Source organism: Hibiscus syriacus, unplaced genomic scaffold (assembly GCF_006381635.1).
Source record: "Hibiscus syriacus cultivar Baekdansim isolate YM2019G1 unplaced genomic scaffold, ASM638163v2 tig00111769_pilon, whole genome shotgun sequence".
Taxonomy (NCBI): Eukaryota; Viridiplantae; Streptophyta; class Magnoliopsida; order Malvales; family Malvaceae; genus Hibiscus; species Hibiscus syriacus.
In genome coordinates, this window is record NW_024063172.1 from 2972519 (window position 1) to 3000170 (window position 27652).

General features: G+C 36.8%; 3 protein-coding genes and 1 pseudogene across 5 annotated transcripts; 2 read left to right on the plus strand and 2 right to left on the minus strand.

The window, feature by feature from the left end:
• Positions 1-4035: 4035 nt before the first annotated feature.
• LOC120169411 lies at positions 4036-27510 on the minus strand (annotated as a pseudogene).
• Positions 6910-7643, minus strand: LOC120169416 (mitochondrial import inner membrane translocase subunit TIM23-2-like). Its single transcript, XM_039177553.1, has one exon. It carries the CDS (start codon positions 7560-7562, stop codon positions 6999-7001), a length of 564 nt encoding a protein of 187 aa, XP_039033484.1. The 5' UTR covers positions 7563-7643; the 3' UTR covers positions 6910-6998.
• LOC120169417 (60S ribosomal protein L18a-like protein) lies at positions 16881-20830 on the plus strand. Of its 3 annotated transcripts, none has more exons than XM_039177555.1 (6): positions 16881-16974; positions 17512-17576; positions 19391-19469; positions 19888-20014; positions 20108-20225; positions 20447-20830. In XM_039177555.1, the coding sequence occupies exons 3-6, from the start codon at positions 19460-19462 to the stop codon at positions 20498-20500; spliced, it is 309 nt and encodes a 102-aa protein (XP_039033486.1). In that variant the 5' UTR covers positions 16881-16974; positions 17512-17576; positions 19391-19459; the 3' UTR covers positions 20501-20830. The 3 variants fall into 3 exon arrangements, with proteins under 3 accessions (XP_039033486.1, XP_039033485.1, XP_039033487.1); XM_039177554.1 differs by having other exon boundaries at positions 17512-17567; XM_039177556.1 differs by having other exon boundaries at positions 17512-17567; positions 19396-19469.
• LOC120169412 (formin-like protein 20) lies at positions 23354-25046 on the plus strand. Its single transcript, XM_039177547.1, has 2 exons — positions 23354-24267; positions 24421-25046. Exons 1-2 carry the CDS (start codon positions 23409-23411, stop codon positions 25032-25034), a joined length of 1473 nt encoding a protein of 490 aa, XP_039033478.1. The 5' UTR covers positions 23354-23408; the 3' UTR covers positions 25035-25046.
• Positions 27511-27652: the final 142 nt, after the last annotated feature.

Here is a 27652-nt window from a genome sequence, read left to right on the forward strand (position 1 = left end):
TGGGATTACGAAAATCAAAAGATCATCAGAAGCAGAGATGTCATTTTCAATGAGAATGTGATGTACAAAGACAGATCAATTGTAGAATCAAGTAGCTCCAATACTGAAGCTGAAACAAAGGAATTTGCCGAGTTTGAGGAGATTTCTGGAAATGATGTTCAGATCAATCCTGAAGCAGTTCAAGAAGAACCAGGCACACCAGAACTGAGACGCTCTTCCAGAATTCCTAAACCAACCCAACGGTATTCTCCTTCTTTGCACTACTTGTTGCTGACTGACAATGGTGAACCAGAGTGCTATGATGAAGCAATGCAAGTGGAGGATTCAGTCAAGTGGGAGTCTTCCATGAAAGATGAGATGGACTCGCTTTTGTCAAATCAGACATGGGAATTAGCTGAATTACCACCAGGCAAGAAAGCGCTCCACAACAAGTGGATTTACAGGATCAAAGAAGAGCACAATGGGAGCAAACGCTACAAAGCGAGATTGGTTGTCAAATGTTTTCAGCAGAAAGAAGGTATTGACTACAATGAAATTTTCTCTCTAGTCGTAAAATTGTCTACAATCATACTGGTGTTGCAAATTGTAGCTGCAGAGAATTTACATCTTGAGCAGTTAGATGTAAAGACAGTTTTCCTTCATGGTGATTTGGAGGAAGAAATCTATATGAGGTAGCTAGAAGGCTTCATAAAGGCAAGCAAGAAAAACCTAGTATGCATGTTGAAGAAGAGCTTGTATGGTTTAAAACAAGCTCCTAAACAGTGGTACAAGAAGTTCGATAGTTTCATGAGTAGCAGTGGTTTTACCATATGCCAAGCAGATCATTGTTGCTACATCAAGAGGTTCGACAATAGCTTCATTATTTTATTGTTGTACGTTGATGACATGCTCGTTGCAGGGTCAGACATGCAAGAGATTATACACTTGAAGCAAGAATTGTCAAAGAAGTTTGCTATGAGGGATCTTGGCGCTGCAAAGCAGATTCTTGGGATGAGGATCAAGAGAGACACAAAGTCACGGACTTTGATGTTATCACAGGCTGAGTACATCAACAAAGTACTCTCCAGGTTCAACATGCAAGATGCTAAACCAGTAAGTACACCTTTAGGCGTTCATTTCAGACTTTCCAAAGAACAGTCACCAAAGACGGAGGAAGAACGTGCACACATGGTGAAGGTGACGTATGCCTCAGCAATTGGAAGTCTGATGTATGCCATGGTTTGTACCAGACCAGATATTGCTCATGCAGTGGGAGCTGTTAGTAGATACATGAATAATCCAGGCAAGATACACTGGAAGCTGTCAAATAGATCCTCAGATATCTGCGAGGTACTACAAACAAAACACTTTGTTTCAAAGGTGGAGATACGATTTTGACAGGCTATGTAGATGCTGACTTAGCCGGAAATGTTGACATCAGAAAGAGCACTACAGGGTATGTCTATACTCAGGAAGGTACTGCAGTGAGTCGGGTTTCTAAACTACAGAAGATAGTTGCTCTCTCCACAACTAAAACAAAATATGTCGCTGTTATAGAAGCCAGCAAGGAGATGGTTTGGCTCCAAAGTTTCTTGGAAGAGTTAGGCAAGAAACAAGATAACAATGTTTTGTATTGCGACAGTCAAAGTGCTATACATCTAGCAAAGAATCCGTCTTTTCATTCCAGAACGAAGCACATACAATTGAGATATCATTTTATCCGGTCTCTTCTGGAAGATAGGATTTTGAAACTTGAAAAGATCAGTGGAGCTCAAAATCCTGCAGACACGTTGACAAAGACGGTGACTACGGACAAACTGAAATTGTGTTAAGCTTCAGTTGGCATGCTAGAATAACAGGACCAGAAATACTGTTGCATTGATCGAGGTGTGAAGACAGATTAAAACCAGTCTTCAAGTAAGAGATTGTTGAAAGTTAATAAATGAAAAGTCAAGAAAAGGGGGATACACAGTCAAAAAGGGGGGCTGTACCGAAAGTGCACATATATTGTCAAATTTCGATGCAGCAATTGCTTAATTTTGAAACGGGTAAAATCATACAATTAGTCATTATACTTTAGGATATTTATAAAATTAGTCCTTAAGCTTCAACTATAAATACCCTAACCCATTTAGCTTCAAAATCATCCCAAAATCATTTTCTTTCTTTCAATACTAGAGAGCTTTCTTTTGAGTAATGAGTGTTTTGTAAACACCTGTAAATTTTCTCTCTTAGTAAAAGATCTGCAGCAGTCCGGAGACGTAAGCGAAATTGGCTGAACTCCGTTATCAATTTCGGGTATTATTTTTCCGCTTTTATTTCGCATTCTCACTAACCTGGTTATAGGGAAATTACTTGCTACTCATTTATTTCCCAACATTTTGTTACCCGAGTTAATGGAGGACTTACAGCACAGATTATACCAAGTAAGGTTTGCGGCAAGGGGACACTTTATCGTCTTTTTGTTTTTATTTATAACGCAAGGCTTGTTGGCTTTGTTCCACAATGCCCAAACTACAGGTGCTATCAAGGGAATTCATGCTTCCCGAAATGGACCCCGCGTCTTCCATCTATTGTTTGTTGATTATAGTTTAGTTTTTCTCAAAAATTCGGTTGCTGAAGCCAATTGTGTCAAGGAGTTACTAGGTGTGTATACTGAATCAACAGGCCAACGGATTAATTTATCCAAATCAGTCATCTATTTTAGCCCGACTACTATTGATGAACATAGAGTGCAGATGTCAAATATATTTGGCTATTAGGTGGTTGATTTGCTTGGACATTACCTTGGTCTGCCTCTATACATTGGGAAGAGTAAGACCCGAACATTCAGTTACCTTCGCGACAAGGCATTGACTAGGGTTACTGGGTGGAATAAATGTTTGCTCTCCTATGGGGGTAGGGAGATATTCCTTAAGGCAGTGGCCCAAACTTTACCTTAGTACGCTATGTCGTGTTATATGTTGCCAAAACACCTATTAAATGAAATCACTAGGATCATGCGATGTTTTTGGTGGACTGGAAAAAATTTCGAACGAGGTTGGCCACTTCTAGCATGGCATACTATCTGCACACCTAAGCGTGGGGGGATTGGGGTTTCCGTAACCTTCGTTCTTTCAATTTAGCTATGCTTGGGAAGTAGATTTGGCTGCTTATTCAAGCTCCGAACATGCTGTTTGCCCCTAGTATTACGTGCTAAGTACTATCATAATGGGGATATCTTTAATGCTAAAGTGGGCGATAGAAGCTCTTATGCATGGAAAGGCTTTTCTAGGATAATACAGGCTTTGTCTAGTGCGTTCTATTGGTGGGTTGGGTGTAATAGCTTTACAGCGGTGTTTAAGGCCAATTTGGGTGGCACCAAACGGGTCTCTTTTACAGGTACCTACACCAACAATGAGGAGTCCACCCTACGCTGTGGAGATTTCATGCTTAGGGATCAACCACAATGGGATAGAGACAAGGTAACAAATTTCTTTGATGCATGAGATATCGAGGCGATTCTTCAGGTTCTAATTGCATCTTGTGTAGAGGATTGTCTCGTCTGGGGAAATTATGACTCTGGATTTTACTCGGTTCGGTCAGCTTATTGGTGGCTCCAACACTCGACTCGCACTCAACCAAAGGTGACAAAACTTTAGAATACTATGGCCAAGCTGAAGGTTTTACCCAAGGTCCGCATCTTCGCCTGGCGATTGGCCCATAATGCTCTCTTGGTTGGTGCACGTGTGCGAGTAGTTGGAATCGGAGATGGAATGTATCCCAGTTGCTAGAACATTGTGAAAACTACTTTACATGTTATGCGGAATTGCATCGTTGCTCGGGAGGTACTTCAACTCGCTGATATCCCAGGTATGCTTATTAATGATAATTGTGATTCTGCTTTTCTATGGTTGGAATTTTCCCTTATTACACTTGGTCTGGAGAATTTTGCAGGATTATTGATGATTCTCTGGAATATCTGGAATGGGAGGAACTCAGTAGTCCATGAAGGTAGAGTACAGCCTTCTTGGATCTTGGTAGGCAATGATTGTCTTCTCCAGAACGAGTTTCTGGCAGCTTATTGAGCTAACGGTGATCAGCGTTCTCGGCATGCCGACTTGGAGCATTGGTCGCTCCCGCCTGATGGCACCGTAAATATAAATGCGAATGGTTCTTATGATCCTACTACCCGACGAGTAGTGATTGGGGTGGTTGCCCGTATTCCCACGGCGTAGTTCTTGGCGGGCTAGATAGCCGCTACCTTTTTTGGTTGCTTTGATGCAGTCCTTGCGGAAGTCTTTGGTCTCGCCGCAACAGTTAATTTAATAGTTGAGAAAGAGTGGTCATCTGTCATTTTTTAGCTCAATTCCTCGGTCGTGGTTAACAAATTCAATAGGGTCGATGCGGATGTTTCCACGCTTGGAGTTCCCATGGGGCCGATTCGTGCTAAATGTACTAATTTTTCCCATTGTTCTGTTGTGTATATAAATCATACAGCGAACGCAGTGGCGCATACGCTTGCTACGACAACTCTACGATCCAATGTGTCTTAATATTTTGACTCGGATTAGCTAGAGTTTATCATACCGGATGTAACGAACGATATGTTTCCTATATGATCAATGGATTCATGGATTCATGGGTACTCTTTTCCCCTTATAGGATCCCAACATCACGTTGGTAGAAGGAATTTTTAATGAGGCCTTTAATTTAAAAAAAATATATGTTGTTAAAAGTTTTTATATTTTACTAACTTGGAAAATTTATTTTAATTTTTTAAAATTAATTGAGATGGTTTTTGCTTGTAGAAGTTATGTTTTCTAGGTTTAAAGCGAAAAATCAGTTTGGTTCTCATAAAGATTAATCCGTATAATTACAATAACTAAAGGATCAATCCGTTATAAAAATGATTAATTCATTTTCTGGAAACACTAAGAAAGCAATCCGTTCCCTGACTGAATACAATCAAACTCTTGAAAAAAGATATTGATCTATTTCATAAAAGAAATGATCTCTCATACCATAAATACAAGATTAATAAATCTATATACAAATTATTTATCATTTTATGTGCGGCGGATGAATAATTTTTTAATTGTGATCTAAATACAAATTTCTTTTGAATGTGGGTTTCACAAGAAAGAAGAATCCTTGTAAAGGATTAAATAGGGATACCTAACGTTCTGTCCCTAACCTGGCCAAGTTTTTCCAACTTAATCCCATAACACTTTCTTCTATCCACATTACCTCTTAAACTTCGAAACTTCCCCGACTTAATCCCTGTTTTTATTCTTGATGTCCTGATATGACACAATAATTTGTGAGTTTAAATGGCAACATAAGGTCTATAACACTGACCAAGGGTTGCCATGATTATGCCTTACAAGTAATCGACGCCATACTTTTCCATACAAATTTTCCATCAAGTTGTAGCGGGGAAAAATATATTCATATTTGACCTTCATCACGAGTTCATGTATCAAAACTTATGTCAACTCAGTTTAAAGACACTGAAAATATACTCATATCGGACACTCACCACAAGACCAGATACCAAAACTAATATCACACAGGTGGGTTGAGTTTGCTGCAAATAATCAAACAGTTCTGGAAAATGTATAATAAATGCATAAACAAACATAACTACTAAATTAACTTGAAAGGAATTTCACTCCTTAATATTTGTTTTAATTACTAGACTTTAAACCCTAAAACAAACCAAAGCTCATGCAGTTCCTAGGTTGTTTAAACACAGTACCACAAACTTTGACATGCACAACCAACCTTGAGCACCTGACCCTTGGAGTAGGAAAAGCAAAGGGGCACCAAAGTGTCGAGGGTTTAATACACAATCAGGGCACAACCACTAAAATCTTTGTATGAACTAAGATACAAGACGTGCAATATATACACGTACATTTTGCATGTGTCCATATGTGTGTATAGTCGATGTATGCTGTCAAACGATCAAATATTGAATTAATGTGTGTTGTCGAAGACTCAATTATTGAGAAGTAGAGAGTTTGATATTATCCCTTTCTTACTAGTAAAAAGTACAATTAATGAAGAAAGATCAACTAAAATAAATTAAAAAGAACTTCAATCAGGCCCGATTTGTTTATGCATTGTGCCTAGGTGCACAAAGTGTATGCCTGATCAAATGCAAATTGCCTAGAGAGGTTTGAGACACTTTTGTTATCAGAAGCTAAGTTGCAATGCCTACGCACGTATGCTTTGACAAAATTGGGACAACATGCATGGGATGGGATCCTCACTTTTGACCATTACCGACTGAGAAACAAGGCAGAAAACATGACAATTGTAACCCATACACAACATCACATCCAGCTATGAAGTTACAGCACATAAAATGCAATAAGGAACTCAAATTATGTTCGGCTGATAGTCGAATATCAATCATTAACTTGGTGTTCTTCAACTAGTTCCACTCACATTTCATTTCTTTCTTAATTTCTACAAAGTTTCACCTTCAATCATGCCTAAAAAGGGTTTCATGTATACAAGAACATCTAAGAAAAGTTACTAATATGGAATCTTTGCCCCTACCACAACAAGCATATAACCAACAATACATAAAATTACCCAGATGACGGACGAGTGTTGCATACAAGTATATGTCTCAATCATTTTTAAAGTGTGTCAATATGCTTGGAGATCATTCCGAAGTCCGAATATGTGTGTTATCAGACAAAGTAAATGAAAAATTAGAGAGTCCAGTGACAAAGAACATAATCAACTAACATAAGAAATTCCTAATTACCATTTATCACAATTAAGTAGAAATGAACAAAGAGAAAACACATGTTTGATCGAATACCGATCTTTTAATCTCGAACAAAGAAACTTAAGAAAACTTAAGAAAATCATTAAACGTCAGACACTCGATATCAATTTTAATTTCTTCAAAACCTAATATCAATATTTTTCCCAATATTTATCCTACCACCATCAAAATTTTTGATTTAACGAAATATAAAGTCACAGAAGAGAAGATTTCAGCTTTTCTTTTTCGTTTTTTAAATTGGGACATATCTCTTCAAGACTTGCTTCCCGGCAACCGCGGCTCCAGCTGCCAACCCGCCAAGCGCACCGGCAACCGCAGCAGACCTCACCCCTCTTGCAGCCCGACAAACAGCTCCAGTTGCAAGACCCGCCGCCACGCTACTCCAGACATCATCACGGTCAGTCACCGCCACGACCCCACTTTCCATCCCCGCATAAATCAAGCCCACAATACCGATTCTATTCCCCCATGATCGACCCGCATGACCCGAACTATTCAAGATCCGATTGATCTTGAGTTTCAAAGTATCGCCTTGCTCGAAATTCCTGAGAGCCGAGAAAAGCCCGACGGCTGCGCCGGATACAGAGCCGCCTAAATAAGCTGATCCGGTATAAAAGGTCAGATTTTCGCCCCAGGAACGGCGCTGGTGGAGGGATTCCTCGGCGAAGAGGAACTCCGGGGAGGTTGGGAGCTTGTAAAGGTTGTTTATGGGAACCTGGAGGTTCAGGTCTTGGTATGGATTGTAGAGGCGGGTGTTTGGTTCCGATTCAGGGTCGGAGCGGCCGTTATGAGCCATAGGTGTTTGGTTCAAGTTAGGGTTTGGTTTTATGCGAGAAAACGGAGAGGCAACTTTCGATGTTGCAAACAGAATGAAGAATTCTACGTAGGTCATGTGCTTTGACTTTTTATATAACATATTTGTGGGTTGAACCGGGAAGCCGGTTCAGCAACACTTGCTTTTCTTAATAAATTTTCAAAAGCTAAAATTGTATTATTAGTCTCAATAATACAATTTTAGATTTATATAAACTTAATTAGATTCATAATCATATTTAATAATATAACCCAATAATCTCTCAAAGTATTATTTAACCAATTAATATTTTTCTTGAATTCATCTCTAATCATACTTCTTTTAGATATAAGATAAATATATAAAATAATATTTATTCAAAAAATCTTAATTACTTTACAATAGATACTCGTATCTCTACATACGAATGTTCGAGTCTAGAATCATAAAAAATAATAACAATCGTTTGCCCACCAAAATTACTTGATTAGCACTCTACTATCATATTTAAATTCATCTAAAACCAAAAATAATAACAATCGTTTGCCCACCAAAAATAATATTGGTGTGGGTGGGTTTATGACTTTTCAGAGGGAGACACGTGTCCCTCCTCAAAGAGACTATTCATAGTGTTGTCATTGTAAAAGAGTAATCAAGAGACTAATAAATTTTTCCTTATGATTATTGATCGCATCTACAACCATCTTAATCAATTATGAAAAGAATATTCAAGACATTCATCAATTAAAAAAGATGATATTTATAAAAAGTTTAAGAATATATATATATATATATATATATATATATAAAATAATTTTAGTGGTCGAAAATATTTTATAATATACGATTTTAACTAATTTTTTTTGGATTTGCGAAAATGACCAACAAATTCGCAACGTGAACTCCAATTTCGCAACTCAGTTTCTGCAATCGAAACGCGAATTTCTTTCTCGCAACGTGATTTTCGAAATTCGCAACTCGATTTCTGAATTCGCAACGCGAATTTCTTTTTCGCAACCCAAGTTTTCTTTTCGCAACAAAATTTTCTAAATCGCAATACGAATTTTGTTTTCTTAACTCGATTTTCGAATTCGCAACACGAATTTTAATTTCGCAACAGCTTTTATTTTCGCAACACAAATTTTTTGGGTATATAAACTACGTACCAGCAACTCATAACCTAAATCCCTAAATCGCAACTCATTACATCTCCATCTATCACTCTCTCCGGCGACATCTGTTCCTATATCCAACGACATCCTTCCCCATCTCTAATTTTTTTTACATAATTTTATTTCTATATAATTTTTCAATGATTTCTCTCCCAAATTATCAACTATCAACTATCAACTTAATAAAGGTATGTTTTTCTCTAAGTTAGTGATGATATCTAGTTTATAGCTCGTTTGTTTAGTAAATTAATTTACAATTTGTATAATGAAATCATCTAATGTTGATCATGTTTGGATAGATTTGTGTTTTGAAGGGTCATGGGAGAATGTTCATGGTATTTTACATTATATGCCTTTACCCATGAATCTTCAACTAAAACTGTCATTAAAAAAACTAACTTATGAAACTCTAATGTTACGTGTTGCAAAGAAATTGAATTTAGAGCATCTAAGTGGATTTAGGTTATCTTATCAGAGAAAATGTAAAGTTTATTTTTTAACCGACAATGAAGATGTTGAACGATTTATTGCTTACATTAGTGTTTCGCAAGAAGATGATGTTACATTGTATGTTGTTGAACCTATAAGTAGTGAAATTGGGTCAGTAGAGGGTAGTAATCAACTAAGTTCTTCAACCCCAGTTTATGGTGCTCACAATGTACAACGTTGTTATCAACCTCAAAATTTAATGATTCCACCACAATTTCATCACCAAGAAAATTTTGTTTCACCACATTTCCAATACCAAAAACAATATCAAACACAAACTCAAAACCCACAACCTTTCCCTAATCCAAACCCCAATCAACTTTCAACACCAAATTCCGGTTTTCGTATTGATTAGTTAGACGATGATGAGCCAACAAAAAAAATTGTGAGTACTAGTTAGTATTCGAAATTTGATCTTGGTCAATACCCGGACTTTGATCTTGTTAAATACTCGGATTTTGATGATGTTTCAGAAGAAGAAATAAACTCTGCGTGTAATGATTTTGACATTGGTCAATACCCGAATTTTGATGATGAAACATCCACTGTCGAGGAAGATATTGTTGATGATAATGAGGAGGAAGTTACGACTGTAAATGAACATATTGAACATCCATTCTGTAATTCATATAACCCTGAAGAATAAGAAGTCCCCGAAGAAAAGAAAAAGAAGAAAATGCAACAGGAGTATAACTGGAATATGGCAGAATTACTTCAGATACCGAAAGAAGAGTTGGTAAAGATATCAGTTGATTGTTACATAAAAGTTATTCGTATCAAGAAAGATGATTGTTTTGATACAAATAAAAACATGAAGATAGCTTTGTATACGAAATGTGTGGAAGATGATTATCAACTAAAAGTTAATAAATCAAGCAAAGATCGTTTTGAAACAAAGTGTATGATTGACAAAAACTGTACATGGTGTATGATTGCAAAGAGGATAAAAGATTGCAAAATGTTTCAAGTTAGGACTTTTATTGATAAACATACATGTTCAAGAACCCAAGTTTTCCCTCACCATAGACATGCAAACAAAAAGGTGTTGGGTAGTTTTCTGGTTGAGTTAATGTTTTTGAATGATAGGGTATATCAGGGACGTGAAATTATGACTGATATGTATGCTCGGTTCAATATTAGTATCTCATATTCTCAAGCTTGGAGAGCCAAATGTTATGCCTTGGAATTATTGAGGGAGTCGCCAGAAGCATTGTTTGCCCAACTGTCGGCTTATTGTCATAATTTAAAGCTGAAAAATCATGGGTTGGTAACTCATATCAAAACAGATAGAGATTGACGCTTTGAGTTGTTGTTTATCGCCATTGGTGTTGCGGTTAGTAAATCAATATAATTTTGTTGACTCATTTTTTGTTAGTTACATGCATTTCACATTTAAATGATAATATTTCTTGTGTATATTATTTTATAGATTCGTTCGTTTATTACTTGCATGCGCCCAGTTATTATAGTTGACGGAGCACATTTGAAAGGTTGATACCTTGGAGTAAACTTATTAGCAGTAGCCATTGATGATAATAATGTGATACTGCCAATAGCTTACGGGGTTGGCAAATCTAAAACCTCTGATTCATGGACATGGTTTATGGAGTATCTTAGGGATTGCATAGGTCTTATTACCAATCTGACAATCATATCCGATAGGGCAAACTCAATTGACAACGCTGTTAGAAGGTGTTTCCCATATGCTTTTCATGGACTTTATGGTGTTCATTTGTACATAAATCTAAAATCAAGGTCTGCTGGTATAAAAAATAACAAATTGACATATTGGAAGGCTGTAAAATCTTATCGAGAAGTGGATTTTAATAAGCATATAAATTGTTTAAGACTTGTTTTGCCTCAATGTGCTCAAACACTAGAAGATGTCGGGTTTGAAAGATGGTTAAGAGTACATCAACTTGGAGCAAGATATGGTTTCATGATGTCTAATAGTGCAGAATCAATCAACGCTCTAAGTCGTCATTCCCGAAAATTACCCATTACTATGTTAATAGAGTTTTTCGAGCCTCTATTCAACAGTGGTACTACAAGAAAAGAAACCATGTAGGTATTATTTCTTTAAATTTGTAACTTATTATATTTAATATATTTTACTAAGTATTATTTATTTAAATTTACAGGAACATTGGAACGGCGTGTTACACTATGGACTGAAAAAAAGATAACGAAACATGTTGTGAAGTCAACGTCATGGAGAGTTGAACCATGTTCAAACACTTTGATTGAAGTATTGGATAATAACTTAAATGGACTTGTCGATCTAAATGCAAAGACATGTAGTTGTATGAAATGGCAAACATCTGGTTATCCGTGTGGCCATGTTATAAAAGTTATTCTTCATCTAAACAAAGATTATTCAAACGCATACGCTATGGATTGTTATACTACAGAAATATATCGATAGACTTATGCCGAGATTGTCTACCTTATTCTACATCATTCTGAGTGGGACATACCAGATGACTTACAAACAGTTTTGCCACCAGTCATGGACAGTATGCTACCTGGCCGACCAAAAAATCATGATCGTATACCGTCTAAGGGTGAAGAGAAGATGATATCGACATGTAGTCGGTGCAAGGAAAGTGGATATACAAGGTTGACCTGTGGATCACCAGTGCCATCACAATCATCTTTTATTCTACCAAAATATGGATCCTCATCAAAATCCAAAGCTCATATGGTGCCAAGCAAAAGGAAATCAAAATCGTAATCAAAATCACTATCACAACCGGCTTCACCTTTTGGGGCTTATTAACTTAGGTGATTTTTAAATGCAAACATTGTATTATGTGTAATTTATGTGTGAATGCATACATTTTCAGTTAGACATACATTAGTAACTTTAGTTTGAACATTTCTATGATCTGTTCAGTTGTTATCACTTATCAGATTATTTTTTGTTATATTTTTGAAGGTGTTTTCCTTGAATTCGCAACGCGAAAGTCAAATTCGCGTTGCGATTGTTGCGAAAGTGTACTGTCAACAGGTCTTTTTTGCCTTCAACATAATATAGATTGAAATTAAACAACAAATCAATTAAACAAAAAACAATTCTTATTTACACTTGACAACACATTGATACAATTAGCCCCAGACAGTACATCCAAATGCTCCTAACAATAGGGAGCTTACATCCAAATACATCAATTTTACACAGCTCACTTCAGGATTAACCTGCATAAACGTTATGGCCATGAGATTTTCTACACATCTAAAACCAACAAACATCAAATTATTGAATTATAGGTACTTAACCAAACATTTTCAAACCAACAAAGAGTATATATGTTAACAACACTTGCTTAAACTTACTAATAACACATGGTTGTTTATGCACACTTTCAACACACAGATGTAGGTAGGCAACGTCTAACATATATCTCTCTAGCCATAAAATGTCGAAACCACAACCCTACTGCACCTCTATCTCTATTTGTGAGAGGTAGAAACTGTTTACCTCCTGTCGTCATTCGTTCCAAGCACATGCATACAAGAGGACTACAATCCCCTCTGGCTCCCGCTGTTTGTTGTGGCGCTGTCTCATCTCTCATCATTGTAATTTTTAACTTATTTGGCTTCTTATTTCCTGAATTAGTCCAATAATCAATCGCATCCAAGTATTTAGCCAAATGAGCGCTTCATCCCCTACAAATACTATCTTTCAAATCAGACAATGGTATATAATTCAACATGTTGTCATATACTATCGCCTTCAGGGATGGGAGCTGAAGCACGAAGAGAAGCCAATGACGACGTTTCATAACAGGGATAAACACCTACAATCATAAATAATAATTCAATTGCACACATCAAATAAAATTTATGAACACTTTTAAATATGCAAAAATAAATACTACACTTATCGACCTCCCACCACGCAGGATAAAGGATAGCTTTTCCATTACCCAACGCATATGAAGCGTCTCTCTGATCCTTCAAGTGAGTTGCGTGAAAAGACGAAGGCATAATAGTTCATCGTGTCTTTTTTATTTTCTTCAATTTCCTTATAATCAGAAGACGTGACACCCATGCATCAATATGTTGTTTTATAAAAAAATACATATATTAGTGAATTTAATAAATTTAAAAAAAAAATAATCAAAGTGCAATATAAGAAGAATATAAGATTTACCCCCCATTCGAAATAGGCATTCTCTTCAACCCCTAATAAAACACCCCACCAAGACCGCTCAAGAAACAAATGCATATTATCGTCGATTTTGCATATGTCAGCGTAGCACCCCTGGCTCCGCTCATATAGATAAAAATCAATTGCGGTCTTAGCCCAAAGGGTATTATCCATAATTGTGTCTGGTAGTGTTCTCTTCTCCTGCTGAGGAATGGTACTGGCCGGTAATTGATAAGAAAACCAACTCTGATCCATCATACCGGGCACGAGAGGGGGTTTATCAATATGTCGACATAGTATGTCATGTGAATCGAGCTCTTGAACAGTGGGAGGGGCCTCTTGAACGATGAGAGGGGCCTCTTGAACGATGGGAGGGGCCTCTTGAACGATAGGAGTGGCCTCTTGAACGATGACAGATGAATCGGGCTTCTTCTTACGCATTCTTGGAACTATTGGGGTGAAAAGAGACGTAATGGCACGTGCACGACGTCTGATGCGTGAACCCCGTCGTGCAAGAAAAATCCGACGTAAAGCATTTATCTTATCGGGTCGCTAAAATTAAATTAATACATAAATCAGTAAATAAATAAATAAATAATGTCGAAAAAAGGTTATTTGCATTTTTAGTATATTATTAAATAAATTTACCTCATTGCGTAGAGTATGAACCTCATTCTGCAACTATAAAACAATATCACTTAAAGCGGCTACCTCATCACGTAAAGTAGATACCTCACCACGTAGAGCATCATTGTCATCGCGTAAAACATCTACCTCACCACGTAAAGACCGTACCTCATCATGCCATGCACCATTGTCATCACGTAAAGTACCGACCTCGTCACGCAAAGCACTAACCTCATCACGTAACTCCCCTAACTCATCCTGTGGAGGTGGAGAACAGGAAGATAAGTGTCGTGGCATCTTTGTCGGTCGCCTATCATGAGGTGATGGTGGAGAAGAGGCTCGATGATGTGATGGAATAGGTGATGGCTCTCGGTGTGGAGGTGTATAATCGACCCGATCAGGTGATGGCTCTCAATTTCGAGCTGTAGAATCGGCTCGATCAGGTGATGGCTCTCGAAGTAGGGGTGCTCATCATCCATCCCATAAAAAAAACGCTTACTAGTTTACCACCAATCAGTGGCAAGCTCAGCCTCTATGGGTGTCAGCCTCTGTAATGGATAGTTTGCCTCCTAACAATATAAAAGCTAAAACAAAGTCAAACGTCTACTAGTAATAACTTGTTTATATTTGGTAGTATTTGTGTTAACTTACATCATTCATCGTCGTATATGGTAGTAAATCTTCCCAATTCAACAACCAGATCCTCTTCCAGGTAATAGCTCTAGGAATATCATTTGACTTTTTGATGGCATATGTCCACATGCTGAGAAAAGCCTCAAATATCCAAATCTACAAACAATAATACACAAACATTAATTTTAGTAATTGTTAAATAATTAATTATAATTTTGAAAACATTATATAGAAATTCTTACCTTAAAGGCCCAAATAAAGCCTACCAAAGTGTATTTGGAACCATGGCCATGCAAACTACGACGGTTCTCAAAGGCAGACGATAACTTTTTTCAGGTAGCTTTCCATAGATATGAACCTCATGGAAACCCGTTCCATGCATCTAGATCCTCTACCAATAATATTAAATACTCAGAAATAGGTTGTCTGCCCTCTTTGCCTAAAAAGTCGGCATTCAAAAGTAATAAAAGGCATACTCGGAACATCAAGGTCATCCATCCGAGTAAAACCATCTTTAAGAAGTAATCTTTTCAAATCGTCGACGTGTAAACTTGGCTTCGCCTTTGCCAGCTCAGAAAAAACCCAAAATAACCATGATAGGCAGGCGATATGACTAGTGTACTGACCTATTTCATCATGTCGTCCGAAACGTAGACCAGTGATTAAGCAAAACTCCTCCCGCCCAAAACAAGTATACGCCGGTGGAAAATTAAACCATATCTCTTCATCACAACGTTGTATCCTCTCAGGTAGATCGTTAGTCATGGTCTGAAAAAACAAATGGGTCAACATAACATCTCCACCTGGATGTTGTACTTTCAGCCATGGCCCGAAACAAGTTTTCTCAAACAAATTTCTTTGTACAAGTGTAAGTGTCGACGCAATTGTAGTGGCTATACTTAATTTATTCCTTAAAGTCAATGAAGCCTAAAAAAATTCCTAACAAAAACAATAAACATACCAAGTTAGATATACCAAAAACTACAAATTATACACTATAAACAGACATGATATTAAACAGGGAAAATATAGTCAAATATGTTTCAAACTAGCACTGTATTCACCCAAGTCATTATTCTATCATAGTTCACAAAATGCACCAGATAACATTTCAGAAGTAAGCAATTATATAAATATTTAAATGGACAACATATAGGTTTAGTGCAAGTTCAAGGACAATATAAATAATAGTAGTTTATTTTTGAAACTTAAATTCGCAACACTGTGAAGTTAGTATATGTATTTGTTTTTTGGTTGAAGTAATGTAATTCATTCAAGTTTCAATTTGCAGAAGAATAGTAGTTTTTCAAACTTAAATTCGAAATGCGAAAATGAACGTGATTTTCTTGTTGCGAATTTAAATTTCAAAAACTATTATTCTGCAAATTGAACTTGAATGAATTGCATTACTTCAACCAAAAGACAAATACTAACTTCATAGGGTTAAAGACTAAATAGTTTAGCAGTATTGGCAGTAACCGAATGAATTTACTAAGCAATCTAAGTGAAATGGTTAATCTATATATTAAAATTACCAGTAAATTTATCATCAATTTAAATATGAAAAATCTAATATTAATACAAAATTTTCAAAATAAAAATAATTAAAAAAACTAACCATCGGTGGTTGATTTTTAATTTGTGGTCGTGAATGGTTGTGAGGGTGGATCTGAGAGATGAAGATAGAGGGGGGTCGTCGGATATATGGACGGATGTCGTCGGAGATGGGGATGGATGTCGCTGTAGAGAGTGAGAGATGGAAGTGAGACTGAGTTGTGATTTAGGGTTTTAGGTTATGAGTTGCGATTATACTGTTTACATTTGTATTACGAAATTAATATTGTGTTTCGAATTCGAAAATAAAATTCACCTTGCGAAAATAAACGCGCTTTGCGAATTTGACTTCTGCGTTGCGAATTATAAATTCGCGTTGCGATTTACATATTCGTATTGCAGAAAAGAAATTAGAGTTGCGAATTTTAAAATTGAGTTGCGAAATTGGAGTTCGCGTTATAAATTTGATGGTCATTTTCACAAATTAAAAAAAATTAATTAAAATCGTATATTATAAAATATTTTCGGCCACTGAAATTATTTTCTTTTATATATATATATATATATATATATATATATATATATATATATATATATATATATATATTATTGTTTTTAGCATCTATTTTTCATTTAACTAATTAACGAGGAAAGATCAATAAAGACCCACTGATAAATGCAAAGAAAATTACTTGTCAACCTCACTTTGATTTGCTTTGCTTTGCTTTGCTTTTTCTCTTCTGTAAAATTACGTTTCTTCTCCTCACTCTCTCGCTTTGGTACACAGGTAAGCAAGTTTCACTACTCCTCTTTTTTCTTGCAACACTTTACTGTTTTGTAATGGATTTGCTCTGATTTTTATATATTTTCATTGCCAAATCACTAAGTGTAGAATGATTGTTTTGCCATGTATCTTGGCGGGCCTTTTAGGGTTTTGGGATTTAAGTTTTTATAGAAACTAAGGCTTGAGCTTTGGTGGGATTATTGGTTAATGGGGCGTTATTTTGAGGGATTCCACGATTCTTTTCTAAGGTCAGTGTTGATAAAATAAAATTGATTTTACCAAATTAAATTCCTCTTTCATTCTTTGCTTTTAACGGAGAGTTCAGTTTATTGAATATTCCATAGGTGATGGATTGGTTGAGTTTTTCTTGAAATTTGGTTTTGTGATATTCTTCTTTTAGTGGATTAGAACCATGTATTAGCAGTATTATAGTTAAAATTCAATAATCAGTACCGGGATATGAGCATCTTTATGAAATGAATCCTTTCAAATGGCTATTGTAGCTGCTAATATGGTTCGGTCTTCTCTTCTTCATGACAGAGAGAGGAGCTGAAGCCAACGACTAAAGTTAGAGTTGGATACATGCATGGATCAAGGTGCTAATCGTATTTCCCCCCCCCCCCCCTTCCATCTACATATAACTGTTCAGTGTTTTGCCAAAAAATCCTTATTAGCTGTAATATTTTATCATTCACCGAGCTATGCCGTCTCTGTTTTTTTGTGTTAGGTATGCTCATTCACAAATTAATCAACTTTCAAGTAGGACTGTAAGTGTTTAGTTTAGCGTAGGGCTTTTATTATTTAAAGGAATTTTATATTTTGTTAGAGATGTTACTCTAAATAAAACTTTACTTCAGAGATTTCTTCAAGTATACTTTGGATGTAGATATGAGTTTAAATATTTTTGGCTGTGAGTCTTCACTTTACGTGGTTTAGTGATTCTTTCTATCGTCCCATTATTTATGTTATTAGTACAAGTTATATAGGGGTGTGGTAGGGAGCCGTCCAATTATAGTTGTTTCTAATTATAAATTGATTAGAGGTGACTTGGGGCAAAATTATCTGATTATTGTTGTTAGTCAATGATTGTTTAGAGGTGTAGGATAATGTAGGATAAAATATCTTTCTTTCTGTTTACATTAAAAACATGCTTTCTTGCCGATTGGCTAAGCTTGGGGATTTGGGGTTTTCTCTGGTATTGGGTTCTACATCACTAATATTTGCTAATCCGGACCATATCCCTTAAGTACTTTGGCCCTTGAGTTGCAAATCAGAAGCTTATTTACTTTGATACTTGAAGGTTAAAAATCTCAGTAGTCTATTTTATTTGTACTAAATTGTGAAATTCAACAAAATATGAAATCTACTGCATGAAACAGCAATTTACGTTTAGTCAAGTATTTTCCATTCCTACTTTTCAAAGGAGCATCTAACAAAAGTTATTCATGATTTCAAGAGATGTAACAGTTGGATCTGTGGACATATATCATAAAAGTTATTGTCTTGGTCATGCAATATTATGAACCCGTTTATTGCATGCATCTGAATGTTAACCAATTTATGAGCACGGTTAGCTAAACAATATTGCAGCTTACATTAAACCTTGAGGATGCGTGTCAGGTTCAAAATAGTTTCGGTTCTGCATCTCACCCTAACTTCAAGTTTAAATCGTGAACGTCTGTTGTGTTTCATATTGACATCTTGTAATGAAATTAAATAATCAATGCCTTGAACTCAAATACTCAAGTTGGATTTTATTGAAGAACAAGAAAATTACAGCTGTAGAGAAGATAAGGGGAAAATAGGGGAGAAGAATAGAAGAGAGAATTAGAAATAGGGAGAGGGTAACAGATTGTAACAACTTTTTCATGATTTCCTTCTATTCTATACCGCCTTTAACAGCAAGCTACCATAACCAACAAGGCCTTGGGATGCCTCTTCTCACGTGTATCTTCCTCACCACCTGCTGGCTGCTGTTGACTTGGCAATGGTTGATGTGTGTGCTGAGTTGGCATTGGCTGCTCCTGGGTCATAAAACATCTCCATTGTGACAATATATGTTTTCAATTTAGCTTCTTTCAGTTAAATTGATTGTTACCACCTCAAATTTTTTGCTTTTGAACAAGGAGAACATAGTTTTATTCACCGTCTTTATACATGATTAATTTTATTCTTAATTGGTGCATTTCATATGTTGCTGCAACTTCTTTTAAGTAAAAGGGTGATGGGTTGGTTCAATTTTTCATGAAACTTTGTTTTTATAGCATTCTTCTTTTGGGGAGTTAGAACCAGGTATTAGCAGGTTCATAGGTCAAAAGCAGCATTCAGTATCAGAGATTTAGAATTTTTCTTGTAATGAAACCTTTCTAATTATTTTTGTAGCTGCTAATATTGTAGTTCCTTACTCTGTTAACAACAGATCAGGTCCTTCAAAGGCAGAGTGAAGTAGCAGAGGCCACCGACTGTTAGACTTGGATTTTCTGAATACATGGACCAGAGTACTGGTCTTATTCCTTTTACAGCTTTTTTCATGCATATAACAGTTAATAAGAGCACAACAATATCATGCTTTCTAAGATTAAACAATTGGATTGGTGATCATGCATCATAAAAAGTTATTGTCCTGCTCATGCAATCTTGTGAACCTGTTTATTGCATGCATATGAGTTTGTTAATAGGAGCACTGATGGTTACCCAATATTGGAGCTTTTATTATAGCTTGAAATCTTGAATATCTGTTCAGGATCAAAATGGTTTCACTTCTTCAATTCACTCTAACTTGAAGTTCAAGCCATGATATTTGCTATGTTTCTTACTGACATCTCTGTTTGGCCAATGAATGTGTTCAATTTAGCCTCTTTGAGTATAGCTTGTGTGTGATATGTCCGTCCTAATTGTTTTCATTTGGTGAATTAGGGCATTCAACAGAATCAGTGGAACACAAAAACAGTGGATATGAACTTATTAGAGACAATGAAGACCCATGTCTGGGAATGTATGATAAACCTCTTCCTTGCTTTGGCTGTGGAATAGGATGGTTTTCGTGAGTTCTTTTGCCTTCAGTCATCCTACTCATCCAATTGTTTTGTGGACTCCTGAACTGACATATCTGCTCTTTCTTTTCTTTGTTTTGCAGTCTACTGCTAGGATTTGTTTTCCCATTAATGTGGTACTATGCTACCATTCTCTACTTCAGAAACTACTATCAAAGAGATCCCAGGGAGAGGGCTGGACTTGCTGCCTCCGCAATAGCTGTAAGTACGAACTTAGAAATTTGAGTTTCCTTGAAATACTGTCAGGACCCTTATTCGTGTCAATTTCTGAACACTTGGTGAAATGATAAAATCCAAAATGTAATTCAAGAAATTGCAAAAATTCTCTCATTGAACTTGCAGTGTTACGGTAACGAAGGATGTGCATCCCCATTATATGCCATTTATATTTGATTTGTAATTATGATCGTTACTTTTGGCAGGCACTGATATGTACAATTGCTGTAATAATCACAATATCAGTTCTCGTCTTCTAGTTGTCGCGGCTGCAGTCTGTATATTTGCAGCTACTTATGGTGCTTCCTTAAACAAAAGGTGAGACAAGAGTATTAAACCTGTAATGGGGCTAAAAAAAAGTGGGAAAGAAGCTAGAACATGTTAGGAACCTCAAGAATCTTTGAGAGTTCAGTTGTCAATGATGTATAGTCCCCTCTAGGCTTGTACAAAACAGGGAGTCTTGTGAAATAGTTACAATCACAATGAAAATATGCAATTACTGATATATGACATAACATATTTGAAATCCCTGAGGAATATGAATTACCTTTTCCTGCTTTTAGAAGAAATGTAGCTGCATTTCTGATTCATTAAGTTGCTTCAACTAGTGTTTTTAGGATACGAGAATCGATCATCGAGTTTCGCGGAAACTCGTTAATGCTAAATTATTGTGGGGGAGGGGGGGTCATTGTTTTGCCGTGATTGTGATCCTGGGATAGGGCCATGGTGTAGATGTTATTGAATATAATGGTGATTTGAGAATCTAGGGTAGCTGGTGGTCTCCACTCACCAGGAACAAAGAAAGGGTAGGTCAACAACTTTATTAGGAAGTAATTGGATTTAGATATTTATATATAAAAGTTAATAGTTTGATGGTAAATACAGATAAAGATATCAGCTTTATTCTTCACTGAGTTATAAGTGAATTAATTAATTTTATGTGATGCAAGTTGTCGGATGCTGAATTCAATTTGATTAAGGTAGGGTCATGAGTTTGACAGCAATTAATATGTCAATTATCAGAATTTATTTGCTAAATTCCTATGCTCCTCTAGTTGAAGCTGATGATATAGCAACTTTGAATTAATTGGGACAACAATCCATCGTATCGAACACGATAATGCCACCATCACTCCAACGCCCCATCTCTTGGTTACATCTCTTTACATCACAGCATGAGCAACCTACACTTTGTATCAATTATCAACAAACATTTCTCTTTTAAAATCTTGTTTTCGATTTGGCATGTATTTAAATACGAATATAAGAATATAACATGTAAACAAGATTTTACCTCATTGCATTCTTTATAGGCGTGTGTCCACATTTGATTCATATTGTTTGTCTGGACATTCATCTCGTATTGCTTGTCTCGTATGTTGAGGATATTCAACTCGTATTGTTTGTCTCGTATGTTGAGGACATTCAATGTGAAATCAGACAATCAAAAATTTCTTGTGACTCTACACTTTTGACATGATCTTGAGTTACTTAAAATTTTGTTATTTATTTTACGAACCATAAATCATGACATTTTGTAGTATCATGTGTGTGTGTCAACATGTGTATCCCTCGTTATCAATCTCTCACCTCTCGACGTCTTTCGAAACCCTTTGTCACACCCTTTTTTGTGAACGTTGATAAGTGCCATCAAATCTTTGTTTGTGTCTTTTTTCTTAACTCACCACTCTTTTGAAGAAACAATAATCAGTCACTATTGCACGTCCATGTGAGAATTCGACAATGATATATGAGATTTACGGATAAGATTTTTAGAAAATTAAGAATTTTAAGTTCTTTAAAATTTAAAAAATAAATATGTCATGCAATTATAAGATAACAAATTCTTTTTACAAACATTAACGATGAAATTAAAACGAAAAGTAAAGTATATACTTTAAAAGAATTAAATTTATAAAAGTTTAAAAAAATTATAATTTAAATATTTATTATTCCGTTAAACTAACGTATAATTTAAATATTTATTATTCCGTTAAACTAACGTATAATTATATTTTTCTTGATTATTTTATTCTAGAGAAAGAAAAAAGAAAACACATAAAAGCTTGGAAAGTGGGGGAAAGGACCCTAACAAAATGGATAACGCGTTTTGGCTACAAATTGTGAAAGCTTTTCATGGGCTGCCATTGCTGTTTGTCCATTGTCGTTTTCCTTAATTAAAACTTATGCAAACACGTCACTCTCAAAATTCAAATCTTTAATTCATATAGTTTTGGTAACATTAGTTGTCATACGCTGCCACATCTACATTTGACTCTTGTGTTTCCCACTTTGCTTTTTTAATTTTTTTTCAAACTAAATTAAAACGTGACCATTTTTACAATGGCCCCTTGATTTGTAGACTACACAATGTACTTTATTTTATAATGGAATATCAGATTATTTGGTTGGAGTAGTAAACTTGAACCATGTTATTTAATTTCATGACTTTAGTTAACGTGTTCAGGTTTAACATAGTGGGCTGCTTTGCAATTTGCATGTACCCACTACAAAGAAATATAAGTGGATAATCAAGGCTATACTAAAAATTAATACACACACATCCTACCTCGAAAAGTTATATTAAAAAAAATTAGTAATAAAAAGGTAGTAAAGAAAGATGAAAAGGTAAGTAGTGTGGCTAATTAAGGCTAAAGTTAATTGCAAGTGAGGAACACACTTTGTTCTTTGCTTTAGGCTGTCATTCTTACAAGGACAGGACATGTTACATGTGAAGGCATCCTCTATCGATATCAATATCAATAAGATACTTTTTAATTATTAATATTTAATTTATTAATTAATTAATTAAAATAATTTTTTTAAAAGATTCATTACGATGAGTGATCCTTTTATTTTAGTTTGCTTTATTTGTAAATATAATAGTAAAATATAATATTAATAGTAAAATATTTTAATGACATTTTTGAAATTTAATTTATTAATAAAAAAATAGCAACGTAACATTGTTAACAAGACTTGAATTTTCCAATTCAAAAATAAAATAATAAAATGATTAGCATGTCTTGTCAACTACTTCATCCACTAATTTATTTATATAAGCAAAAGAAATAAACAAAAGCATAACCCAAAACCAAAAGGCAAGAATCACACACAAGCAAGCGAGAAAACAAAAGTTTGCCAAAATAATCCTTAAAATCTCTCAAAATGGAGGATTTCGATGAAAATGTAACCCCATTTTGGCTCCAAACCACCGAAAACGGCCGTCTTCGCCGCCGTCAATATCTCTTCTTCAACACCGGTATCCTCGTCATCTTATTGTTAGCCGTTGCTTTCGCTTTTATCTTCGTCATCGTCCCTTCGTTTCTGTCCTTCACTTCCAAGATATTCAAGCCCCAAGTCGTTAAAAAATCATGGGATTCCCTCAACTTAGTCCTCGTGATCTTCGCCGTAATCTGCGCTTTTCTGAGCAAAAACAACGGCGGCAGCGATACCAATGAGACGCCGAGGTCTTACGGAGATTACAAATTCTCTTCGACGCCGAAACATGTTGTTGTCGATGACGATGATCGTGGCCGAAGATCGAACCCGGCTACTTCGGATCAATGGTATTATGGTCCATCGCCGCCATCAGATCGGACGGCGTATAATTCTTTGCGGAGGATGAGGAATAGCAACTCGTATCCGGATCTGCGCCAGGAATCCGCTTGGGTGGTAAACGGTGATGATCGGTGGAGATTTTATGATGATACTGGGCTGTATAATTACCGGAGTAGGTCGAGGCGAGAGCGTGATGAAGAACAACAAGTTTACTCTAGTAATTCAAAGGATATAGCTGTTGATACTGTTCGTATTACGTCGCCGCCGCAGCCAACTGCAGTTCCGCCACCTGTAGTAGCAGAAACAGAACCGTCGGATCCGCCGCAGCCTCCTAAGGTTGTTAGAAGGAAACCTAAGCGGACTTATGAAGATGTTCCACCTAGAGAGAGAGGCGAACGTAAGGAAGTTGTGTACAGTGAGTTGAAAACCAAGCATTCTCTTCCATCACCACCGCCTCCAATAGCTGAATCGGAGAAGAGAAGTAAGAAGAGTGAGAAAAAGAGGGGCGGGGTGACTAAAGAATTATTAACTTCGCTTAGAAGAAAAAAGAAGCACCAAAGGCAAAGAAGCGTGGAAAACCTTGATGAATTCTTTAACCTCGCAACGCTTCCTTTATATCCACCGCCATCACCTCCGCCGCCGCCGCCTCCACCACCACTACCGTCATTTTATAACATCTTTTCTTCCAAGAAAAACAAAGGCAGAAGGCATCATCACACAATCCCTCCACCTCCACCGCCACCACCATCACTGGAGGCGCGTGCGTCGAGAAGAGAACCCAATAAACCACCCGTAAGGATCAAGAAACCCCCATTGCCAGTCAATATAAGAAACGTCCACAATGTGGAGGAAAACATCGAAAGTGGCAATGAATCACCTTTCAATTCAATCCCTCCGCCACCGCCGCCTCCACCATTTAACATGCCGGCGTGGAAGTTCGAAGTACACGGTGATTTCGTCAGATTGAAAAGCATCAACAGCTCTCGAAGCGGGTCACCAGATTTGGATGACCCATTGAGCCGTGAAGCAAGCCCATCGGATGGGAATAAAACCGGTGACGTGGACGGCGGAGAATCGACCGTAGCAGGCACATTGTTTTGTCCAAGCCCAGATGTGAATACCAAAGCTGATAATTTCATTGCAAGGTTCAGGGCTGGTTTGAAGCTGGAGAAGATAAACTCAGTCAAAGGAAGGTCTAATCTTGGCCTTGATCCAGGCCCAAGCACTGTGTAAGAAGCAAAACTCTAAAGGCTACTATTTTCCCCCTGGAAATTTCTTTGTTTTTTTCTATAATCTTCAATCATTAGTTGATTTGTTTCATTTTCAAAGTCAGAGACCTTACAGTTGGATTACAGGATATCATTTTTTTTTCAGAAGTTGGATTATCATGTATGTATTTCTTCAAATTTTTATAGGCGATTTTTGGTGTTTTATGATTGTAATAGTCTTAAAAAATGTCACTTTTTTTTCGTTTTGTTTAAAAACACCCTATCATATAATGTGTCTTTTTTTTTCTCTCTATTTTGGATTTTGGTTGTCCTTTATTCTTTTATTAAACAATATTTTTTAGATACTTCATCGAGCAACCTAAATAGTTAAATATAGTGTTATTCTTAGTCGTATTCATGGGTTTAAATAGTTGTTTTTGCAAAATATTTAATTATTTACATTATCAATGGCTAATAAATAGATGGAAACACATCCCACCCAATTGTCATTCCTAACAACAAACGTTGGAACAAATTGTTAATTGCATAATCTAAAAAGCTGTTGAAAATATGTATATTTAATGCATTAATGATATATATATATATATACATATGAATTCGGAAAAAAGTTATCCAAGTAAACTGTCATTAAATTCAAATGGTAAATACCTCCCTTCAAAATGGACATGTCTTCTCTTCAAAGCTACAACCCTAACAAGAACGCTCTAATAAGTTCGCAAACAAATACACATTGAAATGACAACAACAACAACAATGACAAAACCACGACATGAGCGAATCTAACCATGTTTATAATAACGGGCTTAATGAATATTTATTCGAAACCTCCATTACTGACCCGAAATCTGCATTTACTTGCACCGGAGGCTTCACTGATCGGCTTAATGAGCTTTACTTAATAAATACTTCTTCAAAACATCCATTACTGACCCAAAATCAGCTCGTACTTGAACCGGAGGGTTCGCCAATCGACAGGCCATGTCCTTGTTGCCCTTCGAGTGATAATCGATCTTACTCTGTGTAAATTTCAATCCATGGGCTGTGCTCACCACCACTGTTCTATCAGTATGACCAATAACCTCACTTTTCCTCAGCTTATTCAATGCTGTCAATGCCACTCCTGTATGTGGGCAAGTAAACATTCCAGTAGAATCAGCTTCTGCCATGGCATCCATTAACTCTTCCTCCGTAACTTCCTCGACAATCCCGTTTGAATTCTTCAAAGCATACACCGCTCTATCAATGGAAACCGGATCACCGATCTGGATAGCAGAGGCAAACGTTGTTTTCGCTTTCACCGGGCTAAAATCCTTCCAACCAGACTTAAATTACAGATACAACGGATTCGCATTCGCAGCTTATGCACAAACCAACCTAGGAATCTTATCAACAAGTCCCAACTCTCAGCACATTGAAAACCCTTTGTAAAAAGCATAAATATTCCCAAGATTTCCACCGGGAACAATCACCCAATCCGGAACGCCCCAATCGAACTGCTGTAAGATCTCGATGGCAGCCGTCTTCTGTCCTTCGAGCCGCAAACTGTTGAGGGAATTCGCCAAATAAATCGGCAACTCGGCCGTTACTTCCCTGATCAACTCCATACATCCATCAAAATCGGTATCAATACTCAAAACAAACGCACCGTTGGCAATGGGTTGAACAAGTTGAGCAATGGAGATCTTATTAGCAGGTAAAAACACAATAGAAGGGATCCCAGCAGCTGCACAATAAGCAGATAAAGCAGCCGAGGTATCCCCTGTAGAAGCACAGCCAACTCCAACAATGGGTTTATTTATTTTCCTCAATTGATTAACTTGACTAACTAAAACCGTCATGCCCAGATCTTTAAAGCTACCCGTATGGCTAATCTCACAATGTTTAACCCACAAATCGCTCATCCCTAAGAACTGTTTGCCGTACCTTTCAGCCCAGAAGAGGTTAGAGTTGCCTTCAAAAGCAGAGACGATGTCATCATCGTCGATTTCGGGTAAGACCCATTCTTTCTTGGACCAGACACGGGACCCGTACGGCCACGTGGTCTTTCCGACGCGGGAGTTGAAGAGATTCCTCCAGTAAGCTCCGTCGAAGTGCTTGAGGGAGGACATGTCGTGCTGCACGTCGAGGAGGGAGCCCGATTGGGATCGGTAGACGATCTCGTCGAGGGAGTAGGATTCATCGGAGGAGGAAGGATCGGAGATGGTGGTGAAAGGGACGTACTTTGCGGTGAAGCGAGGGTGGTTGGTGGATACGGCGGCAGCGTTGTGGAGACGAGCTTCTTCCCGGACGTTGTGGTGGGCTTCGTTGACGGCGGCGGCGGAGGAGATGTTTTGGGTACGTCGGAAGTGGAGGCTTTGATGAAATGAAGCTTAGCTTTAGCTGCAATATGGGCGGAGGGCAAAAACGAAAAGGCCGCCATTATTGAGGAAATGGTTGGTGGGGGTGTTTTGGGAGATCTGAGTGGGTTTTTCTTTCACGAATTTCCGCATTTTAAATAAGGGCAACATGCATTTTAAGGCGTCCCTTAATCAATTATTTATATGTTTTTTATTAGTTTAAGATGGTTATAATTAATATTTGTTTAAAATTAATTAATTATTAATAGCGTACATATTTTGTAGA